Raw genomic sequence first — 26,662 nt, 5'->3', positions numbered from 1 at the left:
TTGTTTCCTATATGATTCAACCTTTGTTGACAATTAGATATAAAGATAAACATGAATTAAACCAATTATCTGTGAACGGATCGAATTAAAAATTTTACCAGGAGATAACCCCATTTTGATTTATTATTTTTTGGTTCAGCTATCACTCATGCACCTGCTACTTCTTCATATTTTCATTCGAGAATCACCATGAAACCAACTGCAACTGCTTCATATATTCTCCTATTTTTTCTATTCAAACCTGCTTCAAAAAAAAAAAATCACACACATAATATGGTATCTTCAAACTAATACCAGCTACACCTGATTTTTTTTATTCACACCCCAAACACCAATTATTCAGCTGCAACCCACTTGAACAAATTCAATCAATTATGTTTATTTTATGACAATTTCTGTTTCGATAGAAAAGTCACACGTTTATTGTTACAGAATCCGTTTCCTATTTTGCCTTATCAATTGAACACCACTAACCCTCATTTTCCTTATCAATTCCCAAACCCACCAATAACACCATTTAATACTATTCAGGTCCGATACATCTAAAAAGGTACAGGGTAAATATACATAGAGATAAAGAAATTTAGGGAAGTTAATGAAACAATTACTCACTTGATTAATTGATGAACCGATTACACGATCGATAGATGGAGGATGATGAACAACTATGATGATGAAGACATATGATGACGCTGAACGATGATAATGATGAATTGATGACCGATTATACCCGAATTGTTGTGTGATAGATTGATCAATTAAAGAATCGAAGGTCCTATGAATTTGTTCTGCGATCTTACTTCTGCCCTTTTCGATCTGTTTGAAGCCGACAACATAACCATTCCCTTTCCCTTTTTTTTTAATTTCCAAACCTAAACCCACATGAATTGTTTAGCATCGGGCCATTAATAGTTCTAAAATTGCTAAGTGGACTAGTGAAGTAGTTTGGGCCGAGGGCTCTCTGTTGGGCCGAATTAGCCATGAACTGTTTTGTTAAGTGGGTTTTAAGGAATCACTAAAACATGGGTTAAATAAATTAGGCTGTGAAGTTGATCAGAAAAACGGAAACAGAAATATGGTTTGGGGTGATAGCGGGTAGCGAAAGGTCTCAGGTTCGAACCCTGTCTGAGGTATTATTTTTGCGAAAAGCTTTTAAGGTAGTATTATAAATATTTTTATTATTATCTTTATTACTATTAGTATTATTATTATTAATCATTATTATGACTACGATTATTGTTATTATTATTATTAGTTTGAAAACAATACAAATTATTATTATTTTCATTAACTTTAGTATTAGTATCATTATTATTATTATTATTATTATTATTATTATTATTATTATTATTATTATTATTATTATTATTATTATTATTTTTATTATTATTATTATTATTATTATTATTATTATTATTATTATTATTATTATTAGTATTATTAACATAAGTATCATTATAAACCATATCATTTTTTTTTATTTAGTATCATCATTATTAATAAATTTATCATTATTATTACTATGATTCTTATATTTTAATAATTATATGTAATGTTATTTTTGTTATATTATCATTACTATCAAATAAAACTATTATTAATATTATTATATATATAAAAATATACTTATAAGTAATATTACATAAAAGTAAGAAATTATTTATATTAACAATCTTTATATAAATATTCACACATAACAAATTGGCTACTTTTAGAATAAATAAATATATATATACATATATATAACTATATAAATGATAACCATTTTAAACATATATATAAATTAAATATATAATATATAAGGTTATAATATATGAAATTGCTCAATAACGAATATATGTATTAATATATATATGAATAATATAGGTTCGTGAATCCGAGACCAACCCTACACTTGTTCAATGTCGTCAAATGTATTTTTACTACAAAATACAGTATGGTGAGTTCATTTGATTCCCTTTTACTCTTTACATTTTTGGGACTGAGAATACATGCGCTGTTTTATAACTGTTTTGTTAAATGCTTTTGAAATACATTTTGAACTGCGAATACATGAAATAATTTTATAACTGTTTTACGAAATAGAGACAAGTAATCGAAACTACATTCTATGGTTGAATTATCGAAATCGAATGTGCCCTTTTTATCATGTCCGATGTTTTCCCGGAATGATGGCGAATTTATCATGTCCGATGTTTTCCCGGAATGATGGCGAATTTATCATGTCCGATGTTTTCCCGGAATGATGGCGAATTTATCATGTCCGAAGTTTTCCCGGAATGATGGCGAATTTATCATGTCCGAAGTTGTCCCGGAATGATGAGGATATTCTATATGCAATTTGTTAAGGTCGATTACCAGGTGTTCAATCCATATGAATGATTTTTGTCTCTATACATGGGACGTATATTTATGAGAAATGGAAATGAAATTCTTGTGGTCTATTAAAATGATGGAAATGATTGATTATGATAAACTAATGAACTCACCAACCTTTTGGTTGACACTTGAAAGCATGTTTATTCTCAAGTATGAAAGAAATCTTCCGCTGTGCATTTGCTCATTTTAGAGATATTACTTGGAGTCATTCATGACATATTTCAAAAGACGTTGCATTCGAGTCATTGAGTTCATCAAGATTATTATTAAGTTAATTATAGTTGGATATATTATGAAATGGTGTGCATGCCGTCAACTTTCGATGTAATGAAAGTTTGTCTTTTAAAAACGAATGCAATGTTTGTAAAATGTATCATATAGAGGTCAAGTACCTCGAGATGTAATCAACTATTGTGAATCGTTTATAATCGATATGAACGGGTCCTTTCAATAGGTAAATTAGAAAATAGATATTGACAAGTTAAATAAGATCGACATTTTACTTTAAGATGATTCCTTACGTTTGATTTTCCTTTAGATTTAATCCTACGATTCATGATTAAACTAGAAGTTAAAACCTTGAAACCTGGTATGATTCATATATGATTTTACGTTCATAAACGAAAATGTCTTCTCGATATAATAGACTTTTTAAGAACGTCTTATGACATAACAACTTCTACTATTATAACCTTTGTAATAAAATGATTTGGAATATAAAGTAATTGGAATATTAAAATGTCTTTGTAAACATTTTTATATAAATAAAGTATATCAATTTTGAACTTTAAAAATACAAATGTTACGAAATAATATTTCTTATTATTTAAACGATTTCAAGATATATAAATTTGGATATTATTAGTTTTGAAAAACTATATATTATATATTGTCCCAAATTTATATTTCGAAATGAGAATATAATATATATAACTTAGTCATAAAACGTCATGATTTAAAATAATATATTTTGATAAACAACGAGTCACTGATTTATAGAAGCAAATGACCACAACGCTCAATTTTATAAGTTACATTTTTTTAAGGTAATTTAATGATGAGTAAGTCAAATTATTAATAAGGGTACACATCGCGTTACGTAAAAGGCTAGTTTCTAAACGTACGAAAGTGCGTTCGAAAAACCGAAAGTGGTACATGAGTCGAGTGACAACGTACGATTCATATATGATTTTACGTTCATAAACGAAAATGTCTTCTCGATATAATAGACTTTTTAAGAACGTCTTATGACATAACAACTTCTACTATTATAACCTTTGTAATAAAATGATTTGGAATATAAAGTAATTGGAATATTAAAATGTCTTTGTAAACATTTTTATATAAATAAAGTATATCAATTTTGAACTTTAAAAATACAAATGTTACGAAATAATATTTCTTATTATTTAAACGATTTCAAGATATATAAATTTGGATATTATTAGTTTTGAAAAACTATATATTATATATTGTCCCAAATTTATATTTCGAAATGAGAATATAAATATATATAACTTAGTCATAAAACGTCATGATTTAAAATAATATATTTTGATAAACAATGAGTCACTGATTTATAGAAGCAAATGACCACAACGCTCAATTTTATAAGTTACATTTTTTTAAGGTAATTTAATGATGAGTAAGTCAAATTATTAATAAGGGTACACATCGCGTTACGTAAAAGGCTAGTTTCTAAACGTACGAAAGTGCGTTCGAAAAACCGAAAGTGGTACATGAGTCGAGTGACAACGTACGAGTCATTTGAACAAAAATTACATTTTTACTATGCACGTAAATATAATATAATATTTAATTAATTCTAAAGATTTGATATATTATATATTAATTAATATTATTTATGTTAACCAAATGTAATAAGTTTGAGTGTGTCGGCAGCCTTCAACGAAATGGATACTAACTGTATGAGTGTGCCATGCGATTGCATGGCCTAACCACACCAAACCCATGCGATCGCATGGTGAGAGGGTTGGTGGTTCAAGCCTTTAAATTTCGACGAATTAGGTTCATTGTGCACACTTCTTCTTCTAATATTATTTTTCTCCGTATTATTTATTTAATTTATTTTTATTATTAATATTAGTATTAAAGATTATTACTAGTATTAGTATTGAGAGTATTGGTATTATTATTAGTATACATAAAATATTACAACAAGGTCATAAAGGTGTTACTTTAAAAAAAATGAGTTTTTCGAGTAGGATATGGCTAAGGAAATTATGGGTTATAGCTATGGAGGTTATGGGTATGGATCATGGGTATGTTCGTGAGGTCAATTTAGTGTTTATCATCTCCGTTGCATCTACGTACCTTTCCTGCAATATTGAATCTCAATATTGATACGTGAGCACTCATAACTTAACTTTTATATATTAATAGTGTATCCCTGACTAGTGCTCGAGTATATAGGATTATGCATGCTTGTACTTTTGATATTGCCACTAGATAGGATATGTTGAATCTTGAATTAGTTACATATGCGAGTGAGATAAAGTATAAGATATGCATGTCGTTGGAAAGCTAGCGAAAAATTAAGAACTTTTCATTTAGATATCGAATGGTTTCGATGAACGGATTAGAAGTTATCATCAATTGAATTTTTGTATTATTATTAAAAATGAATATTATTATCGTCGTTTTAGTTTTTATTTAGTTATTATTATTATTATTATTATTATTATTATTATTATTATTGTCATTATCAATAAAAGGTATTATTATTAAAAATTATTATTTTTATTATTATTACTATTGTTACTATCGTTAAAGTTATAATTATTATTATTATATTATCATTAAAATAATTATTAGTATTATCGTTAATAATGTCATAGTAATTATCATTATTAGTATTATTGTAATTAAAACTAATATTAGTAGCACCTAATTATTTTTATTACTATTATTATCATTATTATGAACACGATATAAAAGACGATTAAAAGCTATTAAACGAAACGATTAGGAAATAAGGAGTAAGAGTATCATGATGAAATTAAAATATTATAAGATATTGATTTAGATAAAATTATCGTTCTTATTATTTTTATTATTACTATTATTATTAAAAGTATCGTTAGTATTAAAACTATAATTTTAACAAAAATTATCATTTTAATAAAAATATCATTGTTACTATAAAATATCATTATTATTATCATTTTAAAAAGAATTATTATTTTAAAAAATAATATTAAAAAATATCGTAAATATTAAAGTTATCATAATTAGAATTATCGTTTTATCATACTGTCATCTTAGTAATTATAAATATTGATATTTTTATAATAATAATTATTATTACAAAATCATACAGCTTTTACTTACTATTATTATAGATATTATTTTATCAAATAAATATGTGATACAAACATATTTTCCTACGTGTAATAAATTACTTTAATAATACCTATCATATTATCTTTATGCTATTAAATGAACTCTATAAATTTTATTATTTAATATATATAAAAGTATATTTTATTATATAAATTTTAATATAAAATTTTATTTATTAATAAATAAATTATATTATTTACTCTAATAAATCTTTTAAAAATATTTAAAAATATAAAAGGACGATATTTAAAATATATTATAATCATGTATAAATTTTGGAAATCATTTTGAGTCAAATTGACTTTTGTTGACTTTTGCATATTAGTCTCGAGCATTAGGATTGTAGTACACTATGACCTGACCTAATTGTTAGACAAATATTGACCAACATATAATTATATATAATTAATTTAGGTTCGTGAATCCGAGGCCAACCCTGCACTTGTTCAATGACGTTATATGTATTTTTACTACGAAATACAGTATGGTGAGTTTCATTTGCCTTTTTACCCTTTATATTTTTGGGCTGAGAACACATGCGAAATTTTTATAAATGTTTTACGAAATAGACACAAGTAATTGAAACTACATTATATGGGTGAATGATCGAAGCCGAATATGCCCCTTTTGCTTGGTAGCCTAAGAATTAGTAAATCGATCTACTAATTGACACGAATCCTAAAGATAGATCTATTGGGCCTAACGAACCCCATCCAAAGTACCGGATGCTTTAGTACTTCGAATTCGTTTTTATCATGTTCGAAGGATTTTCCGGAATGATAGGGGATATTCTTATATGCATCTTGTTAATGTCGGTTACCAGGTGTTCACCATATGAATGATTTTTGTCTCTATGCATGGGACGTATATTTATGAGAACTGGAAATGAAATTCTTGTGGTCTATTAAAATAATGGAAATGAATGATTATGATAAACTAATGAACTCACCAACCTCTTGGTTGACACTTTAAACATGTTTATTCTCAGGTGTTAAAGAAATCTTCCGCTGTGCATTTGCTCATTTTAGAGATATTACTTGCAGTCATTCATGACATATTTTGAAAGACGTTGCATTCGAGTCGTTGAAATTCATCAAGATTATTATTAAGTCAATTATAGTTGGATGTATTATGAAATGGTATGTATGCCGTCAACTTTCGTTGTAAAGAAAGTTTTTCTTTTAGAAACGAATGCAATGTTTGTAAAATGTATCATATAGAGGTCAAATACCTCGCGATGTAATCAACTATTGTGAATCGTTTATAATGTATATGAACGGGTCCTTTCAACGTTCGTAATTCAAAGGACTACAAGTTTAATTTTTAATTGCGGGTCCCTACACTTAGAAAAAGACATATCATTGACTACGATATAACAATTAATTTATGTATGTTAATGAAATGTGTGCTTGGGCTTGCGAGTGTGTTCGAATACGATTTTTTTATAAAAAAAACTCAAAAGTTTTTTTTACTTAATGACGTTTAAAATATATTTAAGCTCAAACTTATTTAACCTCTGCTTGACTGGAATTTTTAAATGAGTTGAACTCAAATAACTCGTTTCATTTATGCTAACCCTAGTTGATAATAATACACGACAACGACACTAATACCACACTAGCGTCACATTTTACATTTTAAGGTGCTTGTAAAAATAGTAAGAAACTGTCAGGAGTTCGACTTCGATGGGGTGCAACATTGCACACAATGTTGCTCATTTACCCTTGAATTCCACTCAAGGGTGCCTTTCGCACATCGCGTTGCGAGGGCAGTTGGAGGAGGGTTATGCAACTGCATGGAAATGAACGCGTGAGTGGTTAAGTCCCCCGGATGATCCGTAATGCTATTCAAAAAAAACTTTATGCATTATACTTACGGATCTAGTTGTATTTTTTTAAAATATATTAAAATAAAATAAAAAATCAATTAGCACAAGGATATAGCGGTTATTCATAACAGAAGTTTACAGAAATACCCCTGTAAAGAAAAGAAAAAAAAAACCGTTTGGGAGACAAACATCCTTGTACGGATGTAACGACTGATCAAGAAACCAAACGAAACGACAAAAGTTTTAGGAGAATTGTCTGATGAATATATCCTCGGACGGCAATCATAGACCGCAGTATGTAAACCGTCTTTAACATTTCATTTCATTTGTCATTAACCTTTTTTTACACTATTAATTCATTCAATTCTCATTTAACGCATTTCCCGCCAAATTCTGTTTATTTTCCAAATTTAATTACACTATTGTCGTTATCAAACGTATCAATAAACCCTTGATTATAATTATATTCACCCAAATTGGCCAATACATAAAGGCAGTTTTATGGTGTTACAATTTGTACTTTGGGCGTGGATTGTTTTGTTGTAAATTATTATGGCGGAATTTGAAGTAGAAGAAGACGGGACGTCGTTAGAGTTTACGCCAACATGGGTTGTTGCCGCTGTTTGTACTGTCATGGTTGGTGTTTCGCTCGCTGTTGAACGGCTACTACACTATGCCGGAAAGGTTTGTTTACAACTTTCAAGTTGATAGCGATTTTCGTTTGCGTAAATTTCACCAACATAACATAGTTTCATCCTATGCCTATTTTAATTTTAATTGTATACTTTGTATCTTCATTCAAGTGTATGTGAAATTTGTATCAAAATAAAATATACACCATTTGAAACACTTTTAAGGTACATAGTAAGCATGTTACACAAATATATAATTTTAATGGAATGTACTTCTATTATCTTGCCATTTGGAATATAGTTGCACTTTTGCTATATACTTAGAATTGTATTGTATGGAAATGTAAGTATATTAGATTAAGTGAAACTACCTTATATATGGTGAAATGAATCAACTTAAACACTTGGTCTCCCATGGTGAAAATACACAAAGGTCCCAAGTTTGAATCATAGTAGCAAAAAAATATACCCCTATGTGGTCACAAGGTTCACCTGCGACGACTCCAGGCTTACGGGTGGTCGCCCTGGGATTAGTCGGTTTGTCAAGTGGGTCGGAACCCAGGTTAATAAAAAATGTTGCAATGAACCTTTTATAGTACTGAAATTTATGTAAAAATGTTCAAAGTCTGTTGGAATCAATTGTGTGCAGAAATTGAAGAAGGATGGTCGGAAGCCGCTCTATCAAGCTTTGCAAAAAGTCAAGGAAGGTAGTGTTTTTTCTTTATTTATTTATTTTTATTTTTTCCTGAAATGTCAACCTCACATGGGTTTATGTATAATTTTTTAGACAGTATGATTTAAGTTTATCAAAATTTGTTGATTAGTGTCTTTATCTCTTGATAAGAGATATACACAGAATTTCGATGCCAAAAAAAGGTGTAGCCTAACTGCCTAAGTAACAATATATAATTACTTTTTATTGATCTCCTTCAGCATCACTTGTTGAATAGTTCAACTGATTTTGGTGTAGAGTTGATGTTGTTGGGCTTCGTTTCGCTACTATTATCTGTTTGTCAATCGAGGATTGTCAAGATTTGTGTGGATGAGGATATTATGCAACACTTTCTTCCTTGCTCGTTAGATGACAAATACAAGTTATATAGCGTGCGCCATTTGCTTGGACACGAAGAAGCAGCATTGGGTTATTGTGCTTTAAAGGTAACCAACATATCTTTGTCATCAACAAATCCTTCTATTTCCATTGTTGCAGGATCAAGTTATAATAATTCTTTCGTTTCTTGTTTACATTTGTTTTCAAGCAGAATAAGGTCCCACTGTTATCCCAAGAGTCACTGCATCATCTTCACATATTCATTTTTGTACTCGGAATTGTGCATGTGACATTTTCTGTTCTCACTGTTGTATTTGGAGGTGCTAAGGTAGTAAACGTTCTATTGCGTCAGTTAGTTTTCTGTTAACTTGCATATGATGGTTTGTTTACAAATTCTCTTTAAAAATTAGATAAGGCAGTGGAAGCAATGGGAACCATCAATCAAAGAAGATAATGATGACACTTCAAAAGGTAATCAAAGAAGTTTTTATAGAGATTAAATATATGATATTACGCGTTCAAACAAATTGTAGAAAGAAGAATATAAGGCAAAAAAATTTGTAACCGTATCGTTTTTTTTTTTTTTTTTTTCACATAGCTAACATAAGCTCTTTCATTTATGGTAATAATGAATAATGAAATGATGATTTACAGCTAATGAGCCAACACATGTTAGAGACGATTTCATCATGAAACGCTTTGTTGGTGTTGGCAAGCGTTCAACTGCTAGAGGTTGGTTGGTAAGTTACAAATCGTTGTTTGGGAATTTAGTAAAAAAAAATTAAACCAGAAGTATTATGTACTTGCAATTCATTTCTCGAACGTTTTTCCTATGCGATCTTTTCATATTCATCTAACTCTGTTCTTGAATTCTTATGTCATGATAAAATTTGAAGAAATCTTTCTTCAAGCAATTCTATGGATCAGTGACGAAATTAGATTACATTGCTCTACGATTGGGATTTATTATGGTAACTATATCTAAAAATCTCCCTAATTGTGTTATTAATTAATTTACCAAGTATACCAATAATTTTCATGATGTTGTAGAAACATTGCAGGGGAAACCAGAAATTTAATTTTCACAAGTACATGATGCGAGCCCTTGAAGACGATAGTAGGAAAGTTGTAGGCATAAGGTCGGTTAATATATGCTCTTTTACAATGTTATTGTCTTCCAAAAATGCTGTAGCATTGATATAAAAAAGTCACCTTTTGACTTGTGAAAGTCAAAATTGGACTATATTCATTAGATAGGCTATGTTGCTATGCTAATATATGCTCTTATCGGTTGTAGTTGGTATTTATGGATATTTGCGATCATATTCTTGTTGCTGAATATTGATGGTACGCAACACTTTTCTTTAAGCTATGCTTCTATATTATCTTGTTTATAAGCTATAGGTCAATACACATTTATTAATGGCTTATTGTTCTATTTGACTATTTCATCATCGTTTTAAAGCCTTTGTAACTTGGTTTTCATTCAGGTTGGCATACATATTTCTGGATATCTTTCATTCCATTCTTTGTAAGTTGTCTAACTAAAATGTGTACATGATCATGTACTTATGAACACCTTTTTGTTATAATTCTTAGTATCTTTTTCTTTTTCACTAAGAACATGTACTTATGAACACCTTTTTGTTATAATTCTTAGTATCTTTTTCTTTTTCCACTAAGAACACTAAATGAATAGGTGTATGATAATAAACATAAATATAAATTTATGATTTTCTCAGCTGCTACTTTTTCTTGGAACCAAACTAGAGCACATTATATTTCAATTGGCTCATGAAGTTGCGGCGAAGCATGTAGCTTTAGATGGTGATGTTGTAGTAAAACCTTCGGATGAGCACTTTTGGTTTCATCGACCAAAGATCGTTCGTCTACTTATACATATTATTCTTTTCCAGAATGCATTCGAGATTGCGTTCTTCTTCTGGATATTGGTAAATTTTATCTCTTAAAAATCTTAACTCAAATTTAGAGGTAGCAAGCAAAGCGGTTGAGAGAATTGAGTAATGGGTCAAAAGTTAATGTATTGTATATAATTACAAAGCTATAGTATGAAATGAAGATAAAGATTTTTTCTTTAGATGATTTTAAACATCACACTTAACTTCATTAGACCCATTTGACCCACTTTGTTGACAACTAACTGCTCTGTTTGTCCTGTTATTAAATAAGACAACCAAATATACTCATTTGTCATATTATTGGGATTTAGTTGACGCTTTATGCGAAGTTAGTATTCATAAATAAAAAGACATTGACACCACTTGAATGTTGTCACTAGGTTCAATTCGGCGCAGAATCATGCATAATGGGGAAGATGATCTACATTGTTCCAAGACTCATTATTGGGTAAGACTTGATTAATTTATGAGCTTATTCGCATGATATTCAACATTTACTATACCATCTTTCGAGGCCTTGTTTGGTTTGGTTGTAAAAACCAGTAAACCAAACACACCTCGGCATGCATGATTTCTCGACTCTAATTGCTTTGGCGATCAAAATGTAAGATTTGTTTGCAAGTTTCAAAATGGTAACTTGTATCTTTAAAAAATCCTTTAATATTTAAACTGCTGTAGGGTGTTTATTCAAGTTCTGTGCAGCTATAGTACTTTACCACTTTACGCGCTTGTTACTCAGGTAACTTTTTCCATTTTCAAATTTATTTAACTTTCAAGGTTAAACTTTTTTTTTTATTCGAATTGACACTATTAAAAGCACCGAAAGCTGAGGCATTTATTGTCTGATGTGCAGATGGGAAGTAACTTCAAGAAGTCGATATTTGACGAGCATATACAAGCAGGTCTTATCAGTTGGGCTAAGAAAGCCAAGAAAAAGAAGTCTCTACACTTTACAACCAACAGTTCAGACCCACATGGCTCAGGTGCTGGTGGTGGCCCACGTGACGGTCATGGTGGGCAACATGATGGTCGTGATGGCCCACATGATGGTGACACCGAGCTGCAAGTCATTCACATTGCTACAGATTCACAGCAGTCTACGAATTCATGAAGGCTTAATATCACATTCCCTAAAACAAGTTGTGATATAATCCAGGATTAAAAAATAATCAGTGTGAGCATGTAACATGAAGTCAAAGGTTGTATTTGAGCTCTATGGATGATATCTTAATCTGTGACTTGTAATCATAATTATATCGAGTAATTATGATGATGATGTGACCTTAACCTGTAAGATGATTGGTTAACTAAAATGTGTAAATTATGTTCTTAGTCTTTTTGATGTGCAGTTTGACAGAAAAGTTATTAACTGATCATGTTTCTAAAAAAAAAAAACAATTTCTACTCAAAAACCACACAGCAGAATCAAACGGACAATTTTTTTTGGTTCTTAATTCTGTAAGCACAACGTTTATACATATCTGATAGCATTCATTCGCCTACGCCTTGAGTTTTTTAATGGCATTTCTTGGATCTTTATTCTAAGGTTTGCAAGTCATCACTTGATACTTGAGTGGGAAAAAAAAGAAATAAGTAAATTGTTAAAAAATAGTGCTTGTATGTGCTTCTGTTGTTTGCAAAGTTGGTTCTGACTGCAAACTCTGAATTTGATGAATTAATATTAATAGGATCTATTAACCAAAAAGGTAATGTCTGTGAAATGAATTTGGTCAAATTAAGTGCAAATATGTAATATTTTAAGAAAATCAATTTTGCAAATGAACTGATAATCCAAAATCAACTGATTCCCCCTTCTATAATCAGATAATAACAAGCAGAACCTAATTTATGTTAATTCAAGTTGCAACAATCATACAACTAGTTGCAAAATGCAGACCTAAATGCCCAGTTAATAGTGTATAAACTGTATCAAATATCAACAACTTTATACATGATAATCCTTACACGTAAAATTCAGTATAACCTAAGGTTAAGAGCACATACAACAGCATTTGATCAATGATCAGCATGTCCTGAAACATATAGGCTGAACCAGAAGCCACTACACTGTTCCAGAGTTCATAGTTACGGGTCAGAACTGAGCATTTGAGTTATGCTTGCCTGAGTTCAGTTAAGAAATCAATCGATCGCCTAGAAGGTCCAACTCTAGCTGTCGGGGAGATCATCTGAACACGTTGCACAATAGATAAATAATGGATTTAGTAAAAGGTGCCAATTATAACTCATTTACTTTTAGGTTATATCTTATACCTGATGAGGGAGTTGAAATTGTCCCCATGCTGATGCAGTGCTTTGTGAATACATAACAGGCCGATCTGTAGAACACACACGGATAAGTATATTGAGTGCAAAAACTTAACTTCTGAATAACATGATTGCATAGATTTTATGAAATACAAATAAAAAATTTGGTGACTTTTAACCAAATGTGTTTCTGATTTAGCTAGCTACTTTTATTATTGGACTAGTCAGGATAAAAATAATACAGATCAAACAGTTCAGAACTTAATGGGTCAACATCTACCTTGTTGCATTAAAGGTTATACTACATATCGTGCATAGAGGTACTCGGAAAGAATATGAATATTGTATCTTCAAAGAGACTAAAAAAGCATAAAAAAAGCTAAACAAAACCCAATACACTTCATAATTTTGAGATTGAATTGGAGAAAAGTGTGTATTATTATTTGCATCTACATTCACATTATTTGTCCTATACTTTTTAATTTTGCAAAGGATGGTCTTCTTTTATTTACTGTTACATTAACGATAAAGTTACCAGAAGCTATTGAATTACGTGCGATAACATGAACCAATAATTAGACTTTTTTCACTGACCAGCTAAATCAGTTGAGGGATTTTCATATGCATTCATTGCAGCTGCCCAACCTGCACTAAAGAGTTCAATTGGTACAAAAAGATTATAAATTACGCGTCCACAAGACAATATAGAGGATTTATTTTGGAACATATTTGATATATGATCTATCTGTTTTTTGACATATTATGGGCATATAACTAACTTATAATTAAAAACCTAATAAAAATGAAAAATAATAATAAAAAGATAGACATACGGTTGTTCAGCATTTGAAATGCTTCACTGTCACAGCATCCTTGCAAGCCAATTAAACGTGGTGGGTCTGAATGATCCATAACAGGATCATTTGTTAAAATGGCAACATGATTTTTTTCTCCATCGGTCCCATAACTAGGTGCCCGTTCCAATCTATCTGCAGATATGGGCCAATCAGCTTACAAAGATATCCAATAGTTTTGTATTACTAAGTAGAATACATGGATACACCCTTTCTGTTCTACCAAATTACAACTACAAAAATATGTTGCAATTGTATTAGTTGATTTTGTGTTCCTAGTACTGTGTTTATTTTAAATTACTTGCCAAAATGGTCATAAAAGTTATTACCTTTTTTCCAAACATAAATTCAGAGTCTAATTGCGTGAATCTTCCAAACACAAGTATCATATTTATTACCAAACACTTATGGAAATGAATAACACACATTTATGAAACAGTTATTAGTTAGTAATATTTGATATCAAGAGTGCAGTAAAAGGCTGTTAAGAGCAACAAAATGTTGCTATAAATCTACAAATTGTAATACAATTACAAAATAAACCGAAATCCCTAACACAGATAAAAAAATACCACTTGTATATCTTGTAACATAACTTTTTTTTTTTTTTTTTTTTTGAAGAAATAAGGATTCTATCTTGAAAATGTAAATCCCTCTCAGCTAAATTTCTAAATTAGCAATTCTTCAATCTAAAATCAAAATGATTCATATATATTGAGCTACAATAAGCCTCAGATCATGTGGCAAGGACATCAACCAGACATATACAACAACAACAACAACAATACCCAATCCCACACTTGTAGGGTATGGGGGAGGTGAGACGTAGACAATCCTACCTCTACCCTAGGACAAAGAGAAGTCATTTCACCACCCCGAGTGAAACACTCACAAGAGTAGAGAAAGTCCTCCCTCTCTATGTTCGACGGATAAAGAGATTGCTTGCAACGGACCTCCGGCCAAAAAAAAAAAAAAAAAAAAAAAAAAAAAAAAAAAATGCCAACGCCATGAAAATGGTGGAACGAATTTCCATGGGTTTTAAAATGTTGCCTGGGATTCGATTTAGGCTCTAAGCGACAGTCAAGTCGCCAATAATTAGACGCTTGCTGATGGCTCCCGAAACAGCGCCGTAAAAAAGAAAAAAGAAAAACGTACCTTAGAGTGTACTGCGGAGCACAGGACGAATAAAGTAAAGCTGCATTAAATGAGAAATAAACATATATGTCCACATACAGATAAAAACACAACATAGCAAGCCATTCTATAAGAATTAACATACAAACATACATAAAACAGTATCTACCCAACAAGCATACATACGGGAAAACCAACATACCCATACATAGATATAAAACATACAAACATACGAATATACATACCAACATACAGATATACATACAAACATACGAATATACATACAACCAAACATATAACTATACATACATATAAACATACAACCATACATAAATACAAACATACATAAATACATAAATACAATCAAAGACAAGCAGAAAAGCCAAACAAGCGAACATACAAACAAACAACATAAACCTGCGAACAAACTTAAATACATACATACAAACACGAACATCCATACATACACATAGAAACCCACATGTCCAAACTTACACCATCGATGCATGGGTCTAGACAGATCAAAAGAAACATATGCTACAGAACTGATCAAATAATTATACGATAAACCCCAAATTCAACTGAAACTTGCGTCACGTCTTCATTTTGCTAATTCTAAATGCCTAAGTCCCTAATACAAAAAAAGAAATTATCATTTGACTGCTTGTAAAATGTAAACTAAAAAAATCAACTAAGTGCCATACATTAAATTCTGGAATAAACAAACATTTGTTCTTTAATTCTAGATCCCTATCATCTATATTCCTAATTCCTAACTTAGCATACAACCAATGTAACTAGAATTTTCAAGCTTTTAACTTCTAAAGCAACAAAGGACTTCTTTTCATGAAGTTCATAATTCTCCACAAAATAATAATTAAAAAAAAAAAAAAAAAAAAAAAAAAAAAAAAAAAAAACCCTAAAACCGAATAATGTTGATTTGAGCTGAAAACAAAAGCCTACTCACTCACCAAACCCTAGCTTCGTGAATTTGCAAGTAAATTCAGCTTCTACAGTCATAATTCAACAATCAACAACAATAATTATATTATTATAATAAAAACAGATTTACCTCCTCCAGAGTTCCTCCTTCCAATAGATCGATTTCTACACACACATTTTAAAACTGTATTATATATTTATATATTTATACTTTAATAAGGGATTATTTATAATAAAACTGTATAAATGAATGTAAAAGGTATGGAAAGAAGATGTATACCGTTGATTAGGAGGAGCGTAGCGTTTGACAGTGTCAATGTTGATCGATGATGATGATGATGATGATGATGATGATGATGAATCAGTAGGGTTTACCAGCATTTTTATCGTTTAATGTAAGTTACTATTTTCAAATCAAATATAAATAAATATAAATATCCTGCTGTTAGTTGTTACATAAATCCACTAGGGTGACGAGAGGTACAAAACCAATTTTTTAAGCATATATAACCAAACATGCTTTATAATGTTGTACTGTACAACACCGTAAAGCATATTTGATTGTGTATGTGTAAAAATTAGTTGTATACATATCACTCCAATAATGTAAAACACTTTAAAAGATGCACAGTGTGAATGTGTGTCTGTGTGATAGTGCAATCTTAATTGAATAATGAATGGTTTAGCGTTAATATACTGAATTATTAGCATTCAGCGTGTTTGTTTTTTTTATCTTTGAATGATAGATAATGCTTATGGTTCAGCATTCAGCTCTAAACTATTCAGATCTGAAATTCTCTCTTAACTATTAAGCATGTAAATTTTATGTAATATTTTCTTTAAATTATATCGGAAACACTTATTAAATAACTATTCGTGGAGGATATTGGTTGCATCTCTTGTGAGCACAATATCAAGTTATCTAATTATATATTTTTCGGGTGTCAAGTTGGAGCGAAGCTTTACCAAAAGATTACATATAGGACCCAATGGCCTCTTCCTATTTTTGCATACTGGTTCGAATTTTGTCCTGGTTCGATGATTGGAGAGCGAATGAAGTCTCGAAGTCCAAGTTGTTCGTGAATGTTGCGGCTCTTGTTTGACATATTTGGAGGTTCTGGAATAGTGTATTATTCCCCGGAGACATGATGAAGAATTCCTTAATTTTGATTCTATATGTAGTTATTCATATTATTGGATTAGTAGCAGAGGATAAATTGATATTAGTTGGAACGTTTGGCTTGTTAAGTCCTAGTAATTTCCTTGTATCCGTATGTTTAAACGCCCTCAAGCTGCTTGCCAGAGGGTTGTTAGTTAATAAAATTTTGACTGTTCAAAAAAAAAAAAAAAAAAAAGATGGAAGCCTTCACTGAATGAAAATATTTATTTACATATGAGTAATAAGCAAAATATAAAAATTGAAACTTGTACAATCTCAAAGAGCAAGTTCTACTACAAGTACAAAATTAGCTCAAATATTCACAATAAAAAAAGAGCTAGATTACAATTTCAAAAGTATTACAACTTTTACACTCCATATACAGAGCAGTTATATCAAATTTGGACTGGATACAGAATTTTGGCCTTAGTCTGCACCCACTATCAAAATGTTGTCCATGAGCTTCAGCTAACCGATCCCGAAGAAACTCCAATGTGACCTAATCACGACTTATAATGAATTACGGATTCACAAAGAAGATGATACTAATGTAAATATGGTACCTTGGTGCTTAGATGAACAAAAGCCTATGACGATACTAAAACATTAAACATACAAAACTTTATCCCATAGGGGTTGATAAGTTTTGTGGGTGAGTCGAGACAAACTAGTCCCCAAACCGACGTGTTAGCAGACTTTTACAACAGTGTCCGCTTTAATATTTAAACCTATCAATGCTACTTTGTATAGTTTACGAAATCGTCTCATTTCATTATAATCTAAGGGCATTTGAGATAAAAGCAGTTGTGAAATATTAGGACACTATAACACTAAGGCTCCATTTAAATATAACAGCATATATGTGAGGTGGATAGTCAAATCTAGTCTGAATATACTAGGGTGATAATTTGACCCATTTATAAAGATATGGGTCAACTCAAGTCATCCTCCATCTCTAACGGGTCACATGAGCTAAGCTAAAAAAATTAAACTAAAAAAAAAAATTATGTCAAATGTGTTGAGCAGATCAGAAGCACTGAAACTCACACTCAATGTATTCAAATGTATAATGTCTTCTAAATCCTACTCTATCAACAATGACCCGTACTAAAAAGTTACTATCGTTTTTATCCGTTACCCAACCTACACATCTAGCCATATATATGATTATGATTAACTAACAAATGTGATGCAAATCGCCAATTTACTAGAAACAAATGAATCATATAGGATGTACGGATAAAGTTATTGAGACCTCATCGCTTCTGTCGAGTTTAAGTTCACAAAGAGAACAAAATATACGATGTCGGTTCTGCTTCAACTCTCCTTGCTTGCATATAGGACACCAAACCTCTTTTTCCATCTATTGGCAACACATAGGCATACAATTAATAAAAGTTATTTCTTTATGATTAAAGTTTTGTAACAAATAACATCTTGAGCTGCAAGGGTGTAAATTTCATATATATCTCTTGATTAAATTGTTTTAGTCGTCTTACAAATTATATAATATACGGTTATACAGATAATAGAAGGCCTCGTGTGGTCACCAAGAAAAAGTTGTGCGCATGTGGACAAAGCGGACAATATTGTGGTCGTGGTAAGGTGGGATGTTACAGAAATCTTGATCGAGGAAAACTTCTTTAGTGATTACATGAAACACATTTACTTTATATATGATCATACCTTTTCATCATTCAGATGCATATGCTCGAAAACAGCACGAGCTAAGTATTCATCTTCCTCGTCTTCCCATACTTTGATAGAGCTATCTGTTTCTTCAAACAGGAGAAACGGACATGAAAACGTATAAAAAAAAAATCAAAGAATGTGATAAAATAACTACAACTCTGAAAATAAAAAGGAATAATAAGCATATGTTCAATTGAACTTTACCGTTTTCGATAGGTTCACTTTTAAGATCTTCATAAAATATCTTTTGCATTTCTATCAAAATTTCTTCACAATCACCTTGATATGCTGCATGAAACCCATCATATTCCCATAACATATCATCGTTGTTTTCGAAGCTAGTTTCAGTTGGTGTATCTTTTATTTTTCTTAGCTCATCAGATACAATGTCTTGAAACCTTGATTTAATTAGCTCCTGAAAACAATAACTAATTTTGACATTAGTAGCAACCCCAATCATCATCATTAAGCTATATCAGAAGGTACTTTCCCAATTTAGTATGCATATATTTTATAATAAAATATCTTTATGAAATATTCTAACAACTAATTATCTCTTAACATTGCAGCTTAAATAGCAAAAAACATTAAATCACATTAAAACACTACATCTAACATTCCATTCCACTACATATGATTATCTAGTTCTGATTATTCAACATCACATAATCACTTTAAATAACAAATCCACACACTATTATTAATTCAATTGTATTACTCCCTTTCAAACAACATTAATTAGAACAACAATATGAAACTACATACACAAGCCACATATGTTTATAAGAAGACACACCTCGTGCCTACGAAAATCATCCTTCGTATCAGGTAACCTCATCTTCCACAGAAGCCGACCCCGGTCAGCTCGAACTCTCTTGTGACAGTTCTCCCTCAGCTACAACACAATATTTTTCTATATCATACTTCCAAAAAATAATCTTTATGATGAAATATCGATAAACTTTATACATACAATTCCACCAATTCTCTTATTTCATCATATATATATATATACTCTGTTTCGCAGACAGCAAAAATAATTCCACATCTTTTCAAAATAAACTTTCAGATAAATAACATTTGATCAATGTAACTATATCATTAAATTCATTTTTCTTAATAACTGTAAGTCAAAATTAATTCAAAAAAAAAAAAAAAAAAAAAAACTAGACGCAAAATTGTGTTGTGTTCTGCATTTACCAAATTTAACGATAAAACGAAGAAATTGAAGAAGAATCAGATGCAATCTCATATATAATTCTTAGTAAAATTTTGATTTGTTCTCCAATTAACTGCTAAGTTTCCATTAGAAGCTTAGAACAGAGTTAATTATATACTTCGTGATATATATATATATATATATATATATATATATATATATATATATATATATATATATATATATATATATATATATATATATATACGTAATATTTGAAACCCTAGATACAAATTAAAAAGAACCTTGAGTTTCCATTGGGGATAATTATTGAACGACGTATGAGATTTAATTGAACTTCTTCTTGATGAGGGTTGTTCATCTTCTTCTCCTGCAGCCATTGTCAAAATCAGTACAGTGTTTATTATGCAGTTCTCGCGGCAGAACAGATAGGTTCCAAAATGAGGGGCTTCTTTTAAACGGGTTGACCCGTTTTCCAAAGTCGGTTTCAATTTTACAGGAACGAACCCTTCAGTTTAAACAATTTGTTATTTTAGCCCCTTTTATATAATCTGATTGCTAATCTTACTAGGAAACAGGATAATAGAGATCTGGTACTCTTTGATTTGAACTAGTAAGCACAAGAGACGACGTTTAAACTGCACGATCAAGAAACATTGTTTGAACTAGCAGACCAATATGGTACGGACCCCAACACACACTCAAACACTCAAGAGCCTTACGAGCGTAGTTCGAAATCCAACACGCATTGCCTTATGAGTGAACTCCGGAGTCTGAATCATGACAACATTATGATCTTGCATGTTAGCAACATTACTTAACGGAATCCGGATTGTTCGGCATGTTAACAATCATTTCCCTATGAGTTGATTCCCGAGGACACGACGAGAACACACGACTTACACCGTTACACGTAGTTGTTCACAGTTGTCATAGATGCATCATGTAAGCACTACACATGACGTACATGTAGTTGTTAACCGTTGTCACAGATGCATCACGTAAGCACTAAACATCAACTCTAAATGTTGTCTTGATCCTCAAGGTCAATTGACCTGCCAAGTGAGCCCACGGCAGGATTGTTATGCCCATGAGTCAAATCCCGTTGTAAAAACTTTAATACTTGCCTATAAATAGTACATTTTTTGACAATGATAATAAAATAATAAATATAAATAAATGGATATGAAGATCAAGAGGATATATAATCGATACAACAATAACCATAAACTAGCCTGGTCAAGTAACACAATAAACGTGTAAACAGAGAAACAAGATACACAAACGCAACCTAACCGCCAATAGGGTGGATAAAGTTTAACAAGGCTAGGAAACAAAACGATCAATGCTAAAACTAAAACCTGAAGCACCGGCCAGACCAAAATTGTTTCAGACAAAACACATCAGACCATCGAGATAATGTCGAAGCCTGCCATATATTTACCATTTACATGCACTAAATTGACCGTCCACACTTACACTTGCCATTAATAACCAGTAGCACCTCAAATAACAAACTCTCTGACCTATTCTAGAAAGGGACGAACTCTACCATGTACAAATATTGATTAGTTACAATAATTTCGACTCGTCTTATCACAAGTGATTTGATTATTTGTGTCTCACAATTAAATCATAAGCAAATAATGGACTTTAAATAAGGGATGAACAACTTTAAACGCATTTAAATCTTGACATGTGACTAGTACTTCATTATAAGGATTGAAAGATTGTAAATGTGCTTAAATAACAATTCTAAAATCAGAACTTGATGAAATTTCCTTTTGTTGTATTGCCTACAGCCCTACAGCAAACTTTGAATCAACTTTGATTCAATACTAGAGAAATTTACAAGAATCCTCCTTTTCCAACAACTACAAACATATTCACATACAACTAACACGAAATCGAACATAACCGACTCTAAACGACATTTCGACAAATAACTGGAACAACAACATCATCTCCAGGTTTGATATGAGCAACTCTCTCATCAGGATATGCTAACGTGGCAGTTTCATTGAAAAAGATTCAAGATTTTTTCTGAAAAGACGAATGAGGAAGCATCGAGTTTGTAAGTTCCTCGTTAATCTTAACAGGAAGCGGTGGCATCTGCTTCATTATCTCCGGCATGTCATTTAAGCTGCAATTAGCAACATCATCATTTAAACTGAAAATATCATCATCTTATCATATTATATCATATCTATTTTATATTTATATTCCAATAATATACTTCATACATAAAAAATGTTATTCATAAAGGAAAGATAAAGAGCAGGTATCATACTCATTCATGATCGAGAGAATATTATTTCGCGCTTGACAGAAGAGATTGATGTTCTCATGCATCTGCCACAAAACAGAGCAAAACATCATACTTAATAACCCTAAGAAGACTTTTAAAGTTTTAATTAAACTGCAATAAATTCTTTAATTAAAAATAATTAATAATTAATAATTAACGTGTTACATATGATTACAAAAATTACTGCTGGAATATACAACTATAGGCCACCTTCAACCCATTTGACTCATTTAACCTAAACTTATAGATATTCACATTTGACAGGTTGGAAAAGAAACATACGGTGTAATCCAAATTGACTCGTTCACAAATTAAAATTGGTCAAAACTTCCACCTTTACTCTCACACCAAATCAACTCCATTCTATATAGGAGAGACCATCTTGCGGAAATGTTACCCGTATATACTCGCACCATCAGATGCACTGGACCCACATAATCAACATACTACTAACTTGCGTAGAGATATTGGCATATGAGGTGTTATTTACAGCATGTTTTTTTGATGCCTACACCAATGTCTTATTTAAGAGTCTACTAGGTGGATAAATGGAGTGATATTATGGTGTACGTATGAATAAAAAAACAAGCTGTAAGATATCAGTTCGCCATCAGCATAGGTCCACTTGTATGTTACAAGTAGCGATCAGTTATTAATTTACCATTCTGAACAAAACGATTATGGTTCTAATTCAATCACACAGCAAATATTTACCTTGAAAGCAGCAAAATTTGACGAAATTTGATCCAAAGCCTGAGCATTCTGCTCAAGAAGCTTCCCAGCCGTACCACCAATGGCTGCAGATGTCATACAAACAACATCAGAAAACAGCTAGACGAAATTACTAGATATGCATCTCTAGTTTCTTATTAGAGTATATATATATATATATATATATATATATATATTAGGATCAAGAGGGAAGTTACCAATCGGGGGGAAGCAAAAACTTTTTTTTTTTTTTCGTTTTTTGAAAAAACCTTGTTCACGAACATTATAGATGGGATGAAAATATGAACATTTAGTAGAGACACTTTGTGATAAATGTTTTTATTTTGGCGGGAAAACGCTCGAAGAAGTAATATATAACAATTATCGTGTTTTTCGAACGTATGTTGAGGTTTTAGCTATTGGGGTTTAGATATTAGGGTTTAGATATTAGGGTTTATAGGGGTTAGATATTAGGGTTTAGAAATTTAGGGTTTAGGGTTTAGATTTAGGATTTAGATTGAGTTTTTAACACGAACGTTTTAGAGTTTAGGGTTTAGGGTTTGGTGTTTTGGGTTTATGGAATAAACCCAAAACACCAAACCCTAAACCCTAAATCGGGCTAAATTTTACTTCACAAAACATGAAGAAAAAAAAACGTTCATATTCTTCACGAACAATATTATCTTGAATGTTATTTTTGTTGATCGTTTTTCCGCCTAAATAATAACATTCATCACGAAGTGTCTATTCTAAATGTTCATATTTTCGTGTGATCTTGATGCCGGAAAAAAAAAATTCCAAAAAAAAGGAAAAAAGAAAAAAAAATTTACTTCCCCCCGCTTCCCCCCGATTGGTTACTTCCCCATTGATCCTGCCCCTATATATATATATATATATATATATATATATATATATATATATATATATATATATATATAATATCTCTGATTTCATACTAATTAGTTTAAGTATAAAAAAATATCGATGCACCAACCTTGGTAAGAGATACCATCATCACTATCCATAGAGACCGCTGATTGAGCATACGGAGGGCCATTTGCACGGTTTGTAGTTTGAGATGATGATTTCGCCAAATGCTCTGTCACTTTTTCCTGCGGGTTAATACATAACGAAACAAACAAGATACATCAGACTCCAAATTCCCCTTTCGGTTTTACCGTTTTATTAGATTCATTTAAAAGACACACACATTAAATATGTACAGTATAAACTATAAAAGATCAAACAATATAAATTATCATCAGCACAACAAATAGAAATGGTATCAGAACGTTGCGAAGACGTACCTTTTTATCTTTGTTTTTCCTTGATGAATTGTCATCCTTCCTTCGTTTACCATTTTCCTTTTTCTGGAAAGTAAAGAAGACGAGTAAGGACTTATGTACTTATGTAGTCAAGTGTTATAAGGTCAATAAGTTTATTTAACGATTCAAAAAGGAAAACATTATAGTCAGTTGGCATATGTCATGATATCTATAGCTGCAAAAAGAGTAGTATAAGCATACCGACATCCATCTACAACGTAAAGCAACGTCCCGAACAGTCTTGTCTTGTAACTTCTTTGCAATCTTTGCATAGCGCAAAACACTACTATCTGAGGCATATCTGCGAACACGAAATGAAATAAGCTTATAGTAGTTTGTGTAACAGAAAGCTTCAAACTTATAAATACCAATTACCAGCAAGAAATGCAAAGTTCAAGTAATTGTAATGATTTTTTTTTTCCAAAGGATGTACAAACAGTTGGTCAGCTGATCTAATTTAATAATTGATACTTAGATCAGCTGATTTTATGACTAAATCACCGAAGATGTTTATCTCCAACCATCTCATCTTTTTAACGTATGATTTGATATTCATATTTGGCAGAATATTTTATACTTTAGGCAGCATAAGCATAATGTAACAAAATTACTAGTTAATCCATAATTCCTTCAACTTTAATCCAAAATGTTCAATAACCTTAGAAATAATACATGCCAAAATTCATTGTAAAACACCAATTTCAACGAAAATATGAAAAATATTTCAGAATTTCAACCATGATTCAGTAGCAGCATCAAACACAACATGACTACAGCAAAATTCAACAAACCCTAAATCCTAAAAAAATTCATATTAAATTCAAAAAATATAAACTTACTCTAAAAATTATTCTATAACTTACTAAGCATATATTTCTACCAAGCCGAACCTTTCAAGATCCAACACAAACAAATAACCTCAGTCCCATATATACCTCAAAACCCCCAAAATAATAAAGCCCACAAATTAAAATTCAAGAATTAACCCTCAAACTCTCAAACCCATCAAAATTAAATAAAGTTGCATACTTTGTAAGCAGTTCTTCCAATAAAGATTGTTCATCAGGAGCCCATTCAACTGACAACCCAGGGTTATGCCTTAAAGCAGATTGAGTAGGACCCACCACCGAATTCTCCGGCACGGCGGACCCACCACCGTTGCTATTCTTACTATCATTACCGGTGGTCGTATCCTTTCCATTAGTAGTTGACCCGTTGTTATTCCCAGATGGGTTTGCACTGGCCGCCATAAATAATTACAATACTCAATAAAAATCAAACCTTTATATACAAAGATACAATCTTTATCCGTTTGGTATATTGGGTGAATATTAAAATGAGATTTGAGACGAAAAAGGAAAGTATTTTGATTAGTTTATGAAGATGAGAGAGAGAAATAGTACGGATATATGTGTTTAATAAAGAGGAGATACTTTTTGAGCTGTGGCAATTTGACGGCTGATTTGGGGCGGTGGGTGGGATTAAGTTTTACAGTTTGACGGCGATGTTTAGTGAGTGCGGTAAAAGATTTATAGGTACCGGTAGGCGGTAGGGATACACAAAAATTACTGAAAACGAGACAATTTACTTTGCAAACTCGTGAAAAGGTTTGGTAGAAACCATGGTAGAGTTTTTTAAACGAATGGTGTAGTTTCAAAAAGTATTTAAAGATGTCTAGTACTTGAAAACATATTTATCATATTGTGTATTTTCTCTCATTTTTCATAGAATAATAATTAAATTAAAGGCCACAATAAAACTATTACTCCGTGTACATCGTAGTTCAATCCATATTTTTTTTTTACCGTAACATCAAAATATCATATGTAATCCATCTGTTTGTTATATTGTTCCTTGTTTCTTTTTTTTTTTTAGAACGGCAGAATTAAATTAAGCTAGCAAGAAGCTAGGAAAAAATTA

General features: G+C 31.0%; 3 protein-coding genes across 4 annotated transcripts; 1 reads left to right on the top strand and 2 right to left on the bottom strand.

The window, feature by feature from the left end:
• Positions 1–8,122: 8,122 nt before the first annotated feature.
• On the top strand, positions 8,123–13,730 carry LOC139870161 (MLO-like protein 1). The gene is made up of 15 exons (XM_071858007.1): positions 8,123–8,254; positions 8,852–8,909; positions 9,173–9,360; positions 9,465–9,581; positions 9,664–9,724; positions 9,908–9,993; positions 10,150–10,224; positions 10,304–10,392; positions 10,551–10,600; positions 10,744–10,784; positions 10,996–11,205; positions 11,553–11,620; positions 11,851–11,911; positions 12,026–12,111; positions 13,682–13,730. The coding sequence occupies exons 1-15, from the start codon at positions 8,123–8,125 to the stop codon at positions 13,728–13,730; spliced, it is 1,371 nt and encodes a 456-aa protein (XP_071714108.1).
• Positions 13,731–17,732: 4,002 nt separating this feature from the next.
• Positions 17,733–20,810, bottom strand: LOC139873209 (uncharacterized). 2 transcript variants are annotated; one of them, XM_071861141.1, is made up of 6 exons: positions 20,683–20,810; positions 20,015–20,113; positions 19,423–19,633; positions 19,213–19,304; positions 18,782–18,889; positions 17,733–18,025 (listed from the first exon to the last, which is right to left on the bottom strand). In XM_071861141.1, the coding sequence occupies exons 1-6, from the start codon at positions 20,776–20,778 to the stop codon at positions 17,864–17,866; spliced, it is 768 nt and encodes a 255-aa protein (XP_071717242.1). In that variant the 5' UTR covers positions 20,779–20,810; the 3' UTR covers positions 17,733–17,863. The 2 variants fall into 2 exon arrangements, with proteins under 2 accessions (XP_071717242.1, XP_071717243.1); XM_071861142.1 differs by having other exon boundaries at positions 19,213–19,298.
• Positions 20,811–22,105: 1,295 nt separating this feature from the next.
• Positions 22,106–26,367, bottom strand: LOC139872830 (uncharacterized). Its single transcript, XM_071860758.1, has 7 exons — positions 25,772–26,367; positions 24,944–25,043; positions 24,725–24,787; positions 24,412–24,529; positions 23,421–23,503; positions 22,689–22,750; positions 22,106–22,541 (listed from the first exon to the last, which is right to left on the bottom strand). Exons 1-7 carry the CDS (start codon positions 25,990–25,992, stop codon positions 22,430–22,432), a joined length of 759 nt encoding a protein of 252 aa, XP_071716859.1. The 5' UTR covers positions 25,993–26,367; the 3' UTR covers positions 22,106–22,429.
• Positions 26,368–26,662: the final 295 nt, after the last annotated feature.

The sequence above is a fragment of the Rutidosis leptorrhynchoides genome, chromosome 10, assembly GCF_046630445.1.
Source record: "Rutidosis leptorrhynchoides isolate AG116_Rl617_1_P2 chromosome 10, CSIRO_AGI_Rlap_v1, whole genome shotgun sequence".
Taxonomy (NCBI): Eukaryota; Viridiplantae; Streptophyta; class Magnoliopsida; order Asterales; family Asteraceae; genus Rutidosis; species Rutidosis leptorrhynchoides.
This window is presented reverse-complemented; position numbering and strand designations above follow the sequence as displayed.

What these genes read in the sequence shown, in the direction of transcription:
- LOC139870161 (XM_071858007.1), top strand. Translation starts at nt 8,123, where the DNA reads ATGGCGGAATTTGAAGTAGAAGAAGACGGGACGTCGTTAGAGTTTACG. An exon ending in CTTGTTGCTGAATATTGATG is followed by an intron (nt 10,601 to 10,743) that starts GTACGCAACACT and finishes GTTTTCATTCAG; the next exon opens with GTTGGCATACATATTTCTGG. An exon ending in GTTCCAAGACTCATTATTGG is followed by an intron (nt 11,621 to 11,850) that starts GTAAGACTTGAT and finishes AAACTGCTGTAG; the next exon opens with GGTGTTTATTCAAGTTCTGT.
- LOC139873209 (XM_071861141.1), bottom strand. Translation starts at nt 20,778, where the DNA reads ATGGCTGCAGGAGAAGAAGATGAACAACCCTCATCAAGAAGAAGTTCA. An exon ending in TGCATCTGAATGATGAAAAG is followed by an intron (nt 18,890 to 19,212) that starts GTATGATCATAT and finishes TGTTGCCAATAG; the next exon opens with ATGGAAAAAGAGGTTTGGTG. An exon ending in AACTCGACAGAAGCGATGAG is followed by an intron (nt 18,026 to 18,781) that starts GTCTCAATAACT and finishes AGTCGTGATTAG; the next exon opens with GTCACATTGGAGTTTCTTCG.
- LOC139872830 (XM_071860758.1), bottom strand. Translation starts at nt 25,992, where the DNA reads ATGGCGGCCAGTGCAAACCCATCTGGGAATAACAACGGGTCAACTACT. An exon ending in TTGGAAGAACTGCTTACAAA is followed by an intron (nt 25,044 to 25,771) that starts GTATGCAACTTT and finishes TCGTGTTCGCAG; the next exon opens with ATATGCCTCAGATAGTAGTG. An exon ending in ATTCTCTCGATCATGAATGA is followed by an intron (nt 22,542 to 22,688) that starts GTATGATACCTG and finishes TGCTAATTGCAG; the next exon opens with CTTAAATGACATGCCGGAGA.